Consider the following 13,706-nt stretch of genomic DNA (forward strand, 5'->3'; position numbering starts at 1 on the left):
GTCCAAAACCAACCTCAGGCAATACAATCAAAGCAACATGGCATATCAACTGTATACAAGGCAGACAGTAGATATGATGCTAATCATCATAAGGGCTTCATGAAGGAATCAAATATATGATTCTAATCATCATAAGGGCTTAATGGAGGAATCAATTATCTGATTCTAATCATCATAAGGGCTTCGTGGAGGAATCAAATATCTGATTCTAATCATCATAGGGCCTTCATGGAGGAATCAAATATATGATTCTAATCATCATAGGGCCTTCATAGAGGAATCAAATATATGATTTTAATCATCATAGGGCCTTCATAGAGGAATCAAATATATGATTCTAATCATCATAGGGGCTTCATCGAGGAATCAAATATATGATTCTAATCATCACAGGGGCTTCATGGAGGAATCAAATATATGATTTTAATCATCATAGGGCCTTCATAGAGGAATCAAATATATGATTCTAATCATCATAGGGGCTTCATGGAGGAATCAAATATATGATTCTAATCATCATAGGGGCTTCATGGAGGAATCAAATATATGATTTTAATCATCATAGGGCCTTCATGGAGGAATCAAATATATGATTCTAATCATCATAAGGGCTTCATGGAGGAATCAAATATATGATTCTTATCATCATAGGGCAGGGGTGTCAAACTCATTTTAGCTCAGGGGCCACATGGAGGAAAATCTATTCCCATGTGGGCCGGACCGGAAAAATCATGGTATATATAACTTAAAAACAACAACTTCAGATTGTTTTCTTTGTTTTAATACGATCAACATACAACATAAAGCTGGAGCCTGAGGACAGTGTGTCCAAAATAGTACAAGCACAACATCACTATTAATCATAAAACACGTCAAGTTTATTTGAAAATTCTAAAGAAAAAGAACACACAAACACACAATGCCTCAGTGATTAACAGAACTGTTTCACAGATCACAGAACTATATCAGGGTGTCATTTCTCAGGCAGAAATGTAGATAAAAATAATGAAATCCTGTTCCCCAAACAAGTGCAAGAACCACAGAGTCAAGAATAGGTTAAATATACAAATAAAATAAAATCAATTAAAAACAATAGCACATCAACATAAAAACATATAAACATAAATCTGAAAGCGTTGCTCAAACTCCCGTAACAGTCCCGTTATTTTATCTTTGAACCGCTTCATGTCTGCCACATGTTGGGTCGCGCACACATTTTTCAGACAGGGGAAGTGAGCTGCATCACCACCGGCAAGTTGCGTCTCCCACAATGACAGCTTCAACTTGAAAGAACGTATGCTGTCATAATACTGCGTGACAACTTTGTTGCGCCCTTGCAGCTGTTTGTTCAAGTTATTCAGGTGCTCTGTAACATCCACCATAAATGCAAGGTCCGGCATCCATTCAGCGGAATGAAATTCTAACACTGGTTTGCCCTTTTCTTCCATGAACTGTTCAATTTCTTCTCGTAAATCAAAGAAACGCCTCAGCACAGCACCTCGGCTTAACCATCTTACCTCAGTGTGGTATGGCAGGCCATAGATGTGGTCTTTCTCTCTGAGAAGGCTGTCAAACTGACGGTGATTCAGGCTTCTGGATCGGATGAAATTAACAGTTTGGATGACCACCTTCATGACGTTATCCATCTTTAATGACTTGCAACACAAAGCCTCCTGGTGCAAAATACAGTGAAAAGTCAAAAATCACGTCCTCCATTTGCAGATTGCACTTTCTCTCTGAACTTTGTCACAACGCCTGCTTTTTTCCCGATCATTGAGGGCGCACCATCTGTAGCCAGGCTGACAGCGCGGGACCAGTCCACTCCGACCCTGTCCAGCGCGCCGACGAAAGTCGCGGTAAAAATATCAGCTGCTGTCGTTGTATCTGTCATCGGCACCAACTCCACGAACTCCTCCGTGACGGTCAATGTGTCATCAACTCCGCGGATGAAAAAATGGCCAGTTGTGCAACATCTGTAATGTCTGTGCTTTCATCAATTGCAACCGAAAAGCGCAATAAATGACTTTACTTTTTGCTTCAACTGGCTGTCCAAATCCACTGAAAGATCGGAAATCCTGTCTGCAACTGTGTTTCTTGTCAGGCTGATATTTGCAAAAGCCTGCCGCTTTTCAGGGCACACAATCTCCGCTGCCTTCATCATGCATGTTTTTACAAATTCACCCTCACTAAATGGTTTTGAAGCCACTGCGATTTCATTAGCAATGAGGTAGCTAGCTTTCACTGCAGCGTCACTGATGTCTCGGCTGTGAGTAAACACAGACTGCTGTTTCTTCAGACCCGCCAACAGTTCATTCACCTTTTCTCATCTCCGCTGTCCTTGAAAGTTGTCATATTTGTCGGCATGAAGACTCACATAGTGGCGACGAAGGTTATATTCTTTCAGCATTGCAACATGCTCTGAACACACCAAACATACAGCTTTCCCATTCAATTCCGTGATTAAATAGGATGACCATTTTTCTTGGAACACTCTGCACTCTGCGTCCACTTTTCTCTTTTTTGACAGAGACATATTGGGGCAATGAGGGTGCCAAAGCACATAATGTTAAAAGTAGAAGCCGTAATAAATATCGCGGGCAAAACAAAGTAGCTCATTGGCTGCACGTGCTTGACCTACTTGCTCTGCCCCGGTATAAACAGTTTGCTTGCTTAACACAATTGCTATTGCGCCATCCAGTGGACGCAATTGGAACAGCAGTTTATTTTATTGAAAAATTGCAGCGCATTTTTATACTTAAAAAAAAATATATATATATTTTTTTTTTCAAAAATCAACTCGCGGGCCGGATTAAACCCGTTTGCGGGCCTGATCCGGCCCGCGGGCCGTACGTTTGACACCCCTGTCATAGGGCCTTCATGGAGGAATCAAATATATGATTCTAATCATCATATACCTATAATACTATCATACAGTATCATACAGTAGCCAAATGCTAACATAATATAATAATATTAATAATATGCCATTTAGCAGACGCTTTTATCGAAAGCGACTTACAGTCATGTGTGCATACATTTTTACGTATGGGTGGTCCCGGGGATCGATCCCGCTACCCTGGCGTTACAAGCGCCATGCTCTACCAATTGAGCTACAGAGGACCAACTACAAGCACAGAAAGAGTGAAAATAAGGCCACATGTAAAAATGGGTGAACCTCCTCTTCAAGACTGGGAGATTCAAAAAATACTACCAGCTTGAGCCTCTGTTACTATTCAAATTGTGTGGATTTACAAAGCACCACTAAGTATTTTACACCATGTGGTTCCATCCCACTGACGAGTCCTCATCCAGTCCTTTGCTTATTGAACTCTCCAATGACAGCCTGCATTTTCTTGACCGATTGCATCATCACACGGAAGCTGTTGTGGAAGCTGCCCATTCCCTCCTGCATCCACGCTGCCTGTAGTTCTGCAATCCACCTCAGGATTCCATCCAGCTGCTCTTGGACCTCATCCTTTATACTAGGCCTTTCTGCTGGAGATGTTGCTGCCCTGTGGATAGCTGCCCATTGTCTGGATCCCACCGCTGCCACCAAATGTAAGGAAGGCTGTAGGTGGCTGATTAAAGCATATTTCCCAGTCTAGTCCCAGTCTAACACACTGTAAACTGCTGACATACAAGTTTCTGTGCACCCAGAGCAGAAGCCAGCAACCACATCTCCTTCTCCACAGCTGCCCCCGGCTTGGCTTTGATCCAGGAGGACCAATTTCCATGTCAAACGTCTATCGGCAGAGGAGCTATTAGTGTCAAACACCTGCCTCTGAGCCTCAGACAAGACAGCCACAGAGGGTGAGTCCCAAATGGCACCCTATCCCTACATAGTGCACTACTTTTGACCAGAGTCCTATGGGTAGCGCACTATGTAGAGAATAGGGTGCATTTGGAATGCAGACAGAGGCTTTTAATTGCCCCAATATGAATCTCCTAATTATCACCAACCCCCCCACGCTTCCAGCATCAGTCTCTTGTCGTCCTGATGATCCTTCCACTAATTAAGGACCAGCCCTCATCGTACTGATGATCCTTCCACTAATTAAGGACCAGCCCTCATCGTCCTGATGGTCCTTCCACTAATTAAGGACCAGCCCTCATCGTACTGATGGTCCTTCCACTAATTAAGGATCAGTCCCTCATCGTCCTGATGGTCCTTCCACTAATTAAGGATCAGTCCCCCATCGTCCTGATGGTCCTTCCACTAATTAAGGATCAGTCCCCCATCATCCTGATGATCCTTCCACTAATTAAGGATCAGTCCCTCATCGTCCTGATGGTCCTTCCACTAATTAAGGATCAGTCCCTCATCGTCCTGACGGTCCTTCCACTAATTAAGGATCAGTCCCTCATCGTCCTGATTGTCCTTCCACTAATTAAGGATCAGTCCCTCATCGTCCTGACGGTCCTTCCACTAATTAAGGATCAGTCCCTCAACGTCCTGACGGTTCTTCCACTAATTAAGGATCAGTCCCTCATCGTCCTGATGGTCCTTCCACTAATTAAGGATCAGTCCCTCATCGTCCTGACGGTCCTTCCACTAATTAAGGATCAGTCCCTCATCGTCCTGATTGTCCTTCCACTATTTAAGGATCAGTCCCTCATCGTCCTGACGGTCCTTCCACTAATTAAGGATCAGTCCCTCAACGTCCTGACGGTCCTTCCACTAATTAAGGATCAGTCCCTCATCGTCCTGATTGTCCTTCCACTAATTAAGGATCAGTCCCCCATCGTCCTGATGGTCCTTCCACTCAATAAGGATCAGTCCCTCATCATCCTGATGGTCCTTCCACTAATTAAGGATCAGTCCCCCATTGTCCTGATGGTCCTTCCACTAATTAAGGATCAGTCCCTCATCGTCCTGATGGTCCTTCCACTAATTAAGGATCAGTCCCTCATCGTCCTGATTGTCCTTCCACTAATTAAGGATCAGTCCCTCATCGTCCTGACGGTCATTCCACTAATTAAGGATCAGTCCCTCATCGTCCTGATTGCCCTTCCACTAATTAAGGATCAGTCCTCATCGTCTCATTCAAATATAGCCCTTCTTACATCAGCTAATTAAGTGCTGTACAGAAACCCAGCCTAAACCCAAACAGTGTAATGACAGGTGCATCGTCCTGACGGTCCTTCCACTAATTAAGGATAAGTCCCTCATCGTCCTGACGGTCCTTCCACTAATTAAGGATCAGTCCCTCATCGTCCTGATGGTCCTTCCACTAATTAAGGATCAGTCCCTCATCGTCCTGACGGTCCTTCCACTAATTAAGGATCAGTCCCTCAACGTCCGACGGTCCTTCCACTAATTAAGGATCAGTCCCTCATCGTCCTGACGGTCCTTCCACTAATTAAGGATCAGTCCCTCATCGTCCTGATGGTCCTTCCACTAATTAAGGATCAGTCCCTCATCGTCCTGATGGTCCTTCCACTAATTAAGGATCAGTCCCCCATCGTCCTGATGGTCCTTCCACTAATTAAGGATCAGTCCCTCATCGTCCTGATGGTCCTTCCACTAATTAAGGATCAGTCCCTCATCGTCCTGATTGTCCTTCCACTAATTAAGGATCAGTCCCTCATCGTCTGACGGTCCTTCCACTAATTAAGGATCAGTCCCTCATCGTCCTGATTGTCCTTCCACTAATTAAGGATCAGTCCCTCATCGTCCTGACGGTCCTTCCACTAATTAAGGATCAGTCCCTCATCGTCCTGATTGTCCTTCCACTAATTAAGGATCAGTCCCTCATCGTCCTGACGGTCCTTCCACTAATTAAGGATCAGTCCCTCATCGTCCTGATGGTCCTTCCACTAATTAAGGATCAGTCCCTCATCGTCCTGATGGTCCTTCCACTAATTAAGGATCAGTCCCTCATCGTCCTGATGGTCCTTCCACTAATTAAGGATCAGTCCCCCATCGTCCTGATGGTGCAATGTACGTACTATAGTGGTGCACTAACATGGAAATGGTTGTAACTATGAGTCATCCCATGGGTTAAATCAGGGCTCTCCAACCCCGTTCCTGGGGAGATACTGTCCTGTAGGTTTTTAACTCCAACCCTGTTACTGCAGAGATACTGTCCTGTATATTTTAACTCCAACCCTGTTCCCGGAGAGATACCCTCCTGTAGGTTTTCGTTCCAACCCTAATCTAGTGCACTCGATTCTAGTAATTAGCTGGTTGATAAGCTGAATCAGGCAGGTTAATGACCTGTGCGGAGCCAAAGTCCAACCAATGAGCAATGATGATTCAGCCCAGTTTGAAGAATAGTGGGATAAGAGATCAGCTTGCTATCATAATGTAACCGACTTAAACCTAACAACAGATCTCATTTCCGCACACGGATATCCTAACATTGCCCATTCTGCCCCATTACCCATTACCCAAGCCCCATGGTACAACCAGGTCCTCAGGCCACCTGGGCAAAACTGGTTGAAATTAAGTTATTATGATTTTATTACGACGTCACTGTGACATCTATTATTATTTTTTATGCCTGCTGCGCATGTTGTCGTGACAACTATGATTGTTACTGTCCTCACAGCTGTCTTAATTCCAGGAAAATCTAGTTCAGACGTCCTCACTTTCCCCTGTCCTAAAGAGTCTCTTCTCTCTCTGCACACGTAGCCACCAGCGCTGACTCAGGTATTTCCACTTCACAATGACAGAATCACTTCCCCACTGTAACCACCCTGGCCTGCTGCACGCTATCAGCTGCTAAGGGGCTAGTACAATGAAGAACAAAGCCCTTGTCTTGAGCGATGTCAACACAACACTCTTCCACACAGCCACAGCTAGCAGTTTAGAGTGTTGTGCCAGTAACCGAAAGGTCGCTGGTTGGAATCCCCAAGCCGACTAGGTGAAAAATCTGCCGATGTGCCCTTGAGCAAGGCTCTTAACCCTAATTGCACCTGTAAATATCTCTGGATAAGAGTGTCTGCTAAATGACTAAAATGTCCCAAATGATTAACCCCAGCACAACTAATTCCCATGAGGCATTCGCTCTTAAGGAGATGGAGTAACAACTCTTGACTTGCCCCTTCATCCCTACCGCCCTTTCACAATATCGCTCTGGCACAGTTCAATTCTAATATGTCTGTCTTGTTGAGACTTACAGTAAGCGAATGAAAATGAAATCTGAAGTTTGGAGAGACAGATGGCGAGCATAAACAAACCCAGTCACCCATTACTGATTCACTGGAGAGGCTACAAACTAGTATCTTAACCTCCTAGTTTGTGATGATAGATTATAGAGGAGCAATGGACCCTGGTAATCTGGGTTTAGGAGATGATCCCCAATAAACACTACTGCCATGCCCTTTGTCTATGAGGACACAGCAATTTTCCAGTGAAATAAGGGCAAAAACCTCTTTTGTAAACTCAACATTTGATAACAGCAGTGGGATTTGAAACCACACCCCCAAAGAGACTGGAGCCAAAAGTAATTAAAGGCACAGTAACCTATTATTGTCTCAATATAAGACAAGTAAAAGAAGAGTGAGGCCAGAGGTGAGTCAAAGCTGTATGTCATTGTGTCTGCTGGGGTGGAAGCCAGGGGATGTGTCTGTGATTGTACAGGCATTTGTTGTTGTTTTTGATGGTGTGAGATCTGGATTTAGTGAGCTAGTTACAGAGTGAGAGATGCTTACTGTCAGAAGGTATGCCTATTTCCTCTGGCAGTGTGTGTGTGTGTGTGTTGTGTGTGTGTGTGTGTTGTGTGTGGGTGGGTGGGTGCTGGAGGGATTACATGCGCTCTCACTAATGGCATTAGCTGGGCTCACTCCACTACTGCTCTGTTTGGAGGGAGAAAGGTCTTAAGCTGAACCATAATGAAAGCAGCTCATTAGCTACAGCAAGCTACATATATCTCTGTCCCAATGGTTTGTTATTACCTCTGGGGAAGTCAAGTGTTCATGCTTCACACACACACATGCACACACAGTCAAAAACAGGTGCATGGGCACCCACGCACGCACGCACCAAACACACACACCCACGCACGCAAGCACCAAACACACACACACACGCAAGCACCAAACACACACACCCACGCACGCAAGCACCAAACACACACACCCACGCACGCACGCACCAAACACACACACACACGCACGCACGCACCAAACACACACACCCACGCACGCACCAAACACACCCACCCACGCACGCACGCACCAAACACACACACACACGCACGCAAGCACCAAACACACACACCCACGCACGCAAGCACCAAACACACACACCCACGCACGCAAGCACCAAACACACACACCCACGCACGCAAGCACCAAACACACACACACACACGCACGCAAGCACCAAACACACACACACACGCACATTTTGGCAAGGAACCAATTTCCAATGGCTGCACCTATTAAGACGATTGTTGATTGTTGCCTTCTCACCATATGATAAATTAAATCTGGCATCTGATATTATCAGACTCTTACTAACATATCCTTCTATTAAAGCTGATCCTGAACAACACAGAAAGACAAACTCTAACATATCCTTCTGAACAACACAGAAAGACAAACTAACATATCCTTCTGAACAACACTGAAAGACAAACTCTAACATATCCTTCTGAACAACACTGAAAGACAAACTCTAACATATCCTTCTGAACAACACAGAAAGACAAACTAACATATCCTTCTGAACAACACAGAAAGACAAACTAACATATCCTTCTGAACAACACAGAAAGACAAACTCTAACATATCCTTCTGAACAACACTGAAAGACAAACTAACATATCCTTCTGAACAACACAGAAAGAAAAACTCTTACATATCCTTCTGAACAACACAGAAAGACAAACTCTAACATATCCTTCTGAACAACACAGAAAGACTAACTCTAACATATCCTTCTGAACGACACAGAAAGACAAACTAACATATCCTTCTGAACAACACAGAAAGACAAACTAACATATCCTTCTGAACGACACAGAAAGACAAACTAACATATCCTTCTGAACAACACAGAAAGACAAACTCTAACATATCCTTCTGAACAACACAGAAAGACAAACTAACATATCCTTCTGAACGACACAGAAAGACAAACTAACATATCCTTCTGAACAACACAGAAAGACAAACTAACATATCCTTCTGAACGACACAGAAAGACAAACTAACATATCCTTCTGAACAACACAGAAAGACAAACTCTAACATATCCTTCTGAACAACACAGAAAGACAAACTAACATATCCTTCTGAACAACACTGAAAGACAAACTAACATATTCTTCTGAACAACAATGAAAGACAAACTCTAACATATCCTTCTGAACAACACAGAAAGACAAACTAACATATCCTTCTGAACAACACAGAAAGACAAACTCTAACATATCCTTCTGAACAACACTGAAAGACAAACTCTAACATATCCTTCTGAACAACACAGAAAGACAAACTCTAACATATCCTTCTGAACAACACAGAAAGACAAACTAACATATCCTTCTGAACAACACTGAAAGACAAACTCTAACATATCCTTCTGAACAACAATGAAAGACAAACTCTAACATATCCTTCTGAACAACACAGAAAGACAAACTAACATATCCGTCTGAACAACACAGAAAGACAAACTCTAACATATCCTTCTGAACAACACTGAAAGACAAACTCTAACATATCCTTCTGAACAACACAGAAAGAAAAACTCTAACATATCCTTCTGAACAACACAGAAAGACTAACTCTAACATATCCTTCTGAACATTTACATTTGAGTCATTTAGCAGACGCTCTTATCCAGAGCGACTTACAGTTAGTGAGTGCATACATTTTCATACTGGCCCCCTGTGGGAAACGAACCCACAACCCTGGCACTGAAAGCAACAAAGAGTGTCATACTGTACATCTCCAAGAGACACATGAACAAAACATTGATCAAATAGTAACATGATCACGTCGATCAAGTATTTCCGAGAGAGAGAGCAACTCTCATTTACATAGGTACATTATCTACAAGAATAAAATGAAAATAAACCCAAAGCATCTGATCATGAAATTCAACTGACGTGGACAACACATTTCCCTATTTCCCGCTAACTGTGGCGACATCATGAATACAGTAACAGAGGCAGGCAACAAGACAACCATCAATCATCTATTGACGATAGGCTATCTAATCCACATAGCTGGTTCCCAAGGCAGCCCATCTTACCTGGAGGAGGCGGATCCTTCACCGCAGGACACAGGAACGCTTGGAAACTGGACACGCAAAGTTCGCTCACTGTCCCCATGATGGCTCAGTCAAAACTGTGTGTGTGTAGGGGGGTTGATTCTTAGTGTACTAGTGTTGGTGTCTGAGTGTCTGAGTGTCTTTCTCTTTCGTTCCCTGTGATTCAGTTCATCAGACGGAGGTGGAGCAAGGAGAAGTTGTCATCAAGGCCAGTCTCCCTTCTTTCCAGAGAGAGAAAGAGAGAGAGCTCTCCTCCTCCTCCTCCTCCTCTCCTTCTTCGTTCCTTCTCGTTTGCCTCAGCCGACGGCTGCCGTCCATGGAAGAAATTCCTCCTCAGGTCCTGGTGTGTGTAACTGTGACTTCAAGTAGTCAAAGCACTTTTCCTTCACCCTCTTCTCCTCCTTTATTTCTCTCTTTCTCTCTTTCTGGATGTCAGTCTTCCTCCCCTTTCTCTTCAGTAGCTGCAGCTGAACTCTGCTGCTTTCTCCCTCTTCCCCTTTTGTGCTCTCTCTCTCTCTCACCACTCGTGATAACATCAATATTTTCTGCAGCACCAAGACCTGAAGCGGTTCAAAGGATCATCTTAATAGGAATATTTAATCATCCATCAGAATACGTGTTTTTCAATAGGCTCTATGGTTGCATCCTAATAGTCTTTCCTTTCTCACAAAGGGTGCACTTGGTCACATCCCTTGAAATGACTGGATGACGGAAAGCCCTTGTAACCTATGACTACACCAAACCAATGCTTTTAAATGTGTGGAGAGAAGTGAACGAGGGCACACTTCAGGAAGAAGGAGAGATCATTGGGACGCACCGTATGTCCAGCAAATAAAGGCTTTTTGGACCTTGGATTCTTCAAACCATTCCACACTCTTATATTAGATTATAATGTCCTGTTTTTTTACTGGCATAACTCATTGGATAGTGAATGCCAGAAAACATTTGAACATATATTATTAATTTCCTGTCTGAAAAGGGTTTATGAAAGTGGTATATTGAAATAACCTGTCAAAAGCTGCAGGACATTGGCCTAGATTCATACTTCAACATGCCTATCTGAAAAATGTAAAACGTTTGCAGTTGTCTGTGTGTATAGGCATTTAACGCAAGACGTCATACAAGCACGCACACAGATGTCTTAGCCTGGTTCCCATATCTGTTTCTGCTGTCTAGCCAACTCCTATGGTCATTGTTACGCCAAAACATGACATTGGTCCATAGGAGTTGGCTATACAGGCCAAACAGATCTGGGACCAGGCTAACCTACTACAGGCAGCAGGAAGCCTAGCGGTTAAGAGTGCTGGGCCAGTAACCGAAAGGTAGCTGGTTCGAATCCCTGAGCCGACTAGGTGAAAAACCTATCAACGTGTCCTTGACCAAGGCACTTAATCCTAATTGCTCCTGTAAGTCGTTCTGGATAAGAGCGTCTTCAAATTGTACAGATGCTGTGGTTACTGTATCTAAGGCAGTGCATCAGATTCATTCCTCTGTTGTTTTGGTTTTATTCATCCACTCAGGATTGGTTTATGAAGCCTTTGGTTGTGTCCCAAATGGCACCCTATTCCCTACACAGTGCACTACTTTTGACCTGAGCCAAAAGTAGTGTACTATGTAGGGAATAGGGTCCTATTTGGAACACAGCCTTTATGTACAAATCAAGAACGCATTGTTGCTTGGCAACAGGTTAAAAAGAAATGATTTGTTCCTGGACAAGAATCTGTGATTCATTTGATTATGTTATTATCTTCTTCTTCTCTTCTGTTGCAGTTCCTCACAAAAACAAAATCACACTTGGGACATACACAAGGGGTCTTTTCTTCACAGTAATAAACACACACACACCTGCACACAAATCCAGATTCACAGTCCTAACGAGATTTGACTCCTTTGATTAAAATGAGATTTGGTTCCTGCATTCATATTTCGTTTCCTATTTCTCTTTGGGGAGTATGGCTAAGTTTATCTTCCACGGCAGACAAGCTAGCAATAACTGTGAGTTCCACCATCTATCAATCACTCACCTAGTGTCAATCACTCACCTAGTGTCAATCACTCTTTAAATTCTTAAAACACATGTATCCATCACTCTGTGTCCATCATTCTGCCTCATCACCCCCTTTTCTGCCAATCTGGTGCCTCACCCCTCCCTATCTGCCAATCAGGTGCCTCATCCCTCCCTCTCTGCCAATCAGGCTGTGTCGCAGAGCAGCGAGAGCAGCCTTACATGGACTGACTGCACTATATAGGGCAGGGGTATTCAACTCTTACCCTACGAGGTCTGGAGCCTGCTGGTTTTCTGTTCTACCTGATAATTAATTGCACACACCTGGTGTCCCAGGTCTAAATCAGTCCCTGATTAGAGGGGAGCCATGTAAAAAATGCAGTGGAACTGGATTCGAGGTCCAGAGTTGAGTTAGAAGGATATAGGGAATAGGGTGCCATTTGGGACACACAATGTAAAAAATGCAGTAGAACTGGCTTTGAGGTCCAGAGTTGAGTTTGAAGGATATAGGGAATAGGGTGCCATTAGGGACACAGCCTTGAAGCAGCAGAGTCAGGAGGAAGTACCCAAAGTGCTGCAGCTGCATGTCATCATTCTAGCGGAACAGGCCCATCACGGCAGAGACAGTCAAGACCCTGCTCTGTGAAGTCAGCACAAATCCTGCTTCTGCTTTGTTTTGTTTTTAATATGTAGGCTATGCACCTCCACTGTACTGATATGGAGCACCTGCAAGGGACTGTGGGACCTGGTATGGTAGTCAGGGAGGAATAAATGTGTGTGTGTGTGTGTGTGTGTGTGTGTGTGTGTGTATGTGTGTGTTTAATAAACAGAGCCCCATTATTTAACTTTTGTTTTCCTCCAATGGTGGTTGAGTGTCATTGTTTGGCCTTTGTGCACAAAAATTATTTCACATGCAAACACTTTCACAGACCAACACTTTCACAGACCAATTCTTTCACAGACCAACACTCTGGGCTCCTGTGGGTCCAGACAGAAGCCATCCATCCCCATGTGTCATAATGATAGATAGAGGGGTCAGAGCACAGGGAGCTGCCGTCATTGTTTGTGCTAATTATACCACTGTTATTAATAGAAGACACAGAATCCCTGTCGTCCACACAGTTAGTTCTTATAGCTGCCTTTAGCCACACAAATCTTTATGCACAAGAATACGTAGACACACACATTCACGACCGCATACACACGCACAAACACACACACAAACACACAAACACACACACAAACAAAGACACACGCAGAGACTCAGACAGACACAGGCGTACAGACACGCACGCACATGCAGAAACGTCACAAAGTTTGAGAAAGGCCCTGAACTCTTAAGGGGAAACGGCTAGGCATCACAGCATTTTCTCACATTATGCTCCTAAATCATTATTTGTGCACTTGTCAGGGAGTTTCAAATAAGGAAGTGTCCTAAATGTCGACTCAAGCTGGATGCAACCGCTTCTATAAAC

At 43.8% G+C, this 13,706-nt stretch overlaps 1 protein-coding gene across 2 annotated transcripts in view; it reads right to left on the reverse strand.

The window, feature by feature from the left end:
- The window catches only part of LOC121551200 (cytohesin-1), a 105,526-nt gene that overhangs the window by 71,058 nt on the left and 20,762 nt on the right, over positions 1-13,706 (reverse strand). Inside the window, exon 1 of one of the 2 annotated variants that reach the window (XM_041863746.2) lies at positions 10,209-10,312. The exons of the other annotated variant lie outside the window; for it this stretch is intronic. Within the exon in view, the coding sequence (XP_041719680.1) occupies positions 10,209-10,287 (79 nt within the window). The 5' untranslated portion in view covers positions 10,288-10,312. Of the gene's footprint in view, positions 1-10,208; positions 10,313-13,706 lie in introns of those variants that run through there. 2 annotated transcript variants of the gene reach the window in all.

Source organism: Coregonus clupeaformis, unplaced genomic scaffold (genome assembly GCF_020615455.1).
Source record: "Coregonus clupeaformis isolate EN_2021a unplaced genomic scaffold, ASM2061545v1 scaf0047, whole genome shotgun sequence".
NCBI lineage: Eukaryota > Metazoa > Chordata > Actinopteri > Salmoniformes > Salmonidae > Coregonus > Coregonus clupeaformis.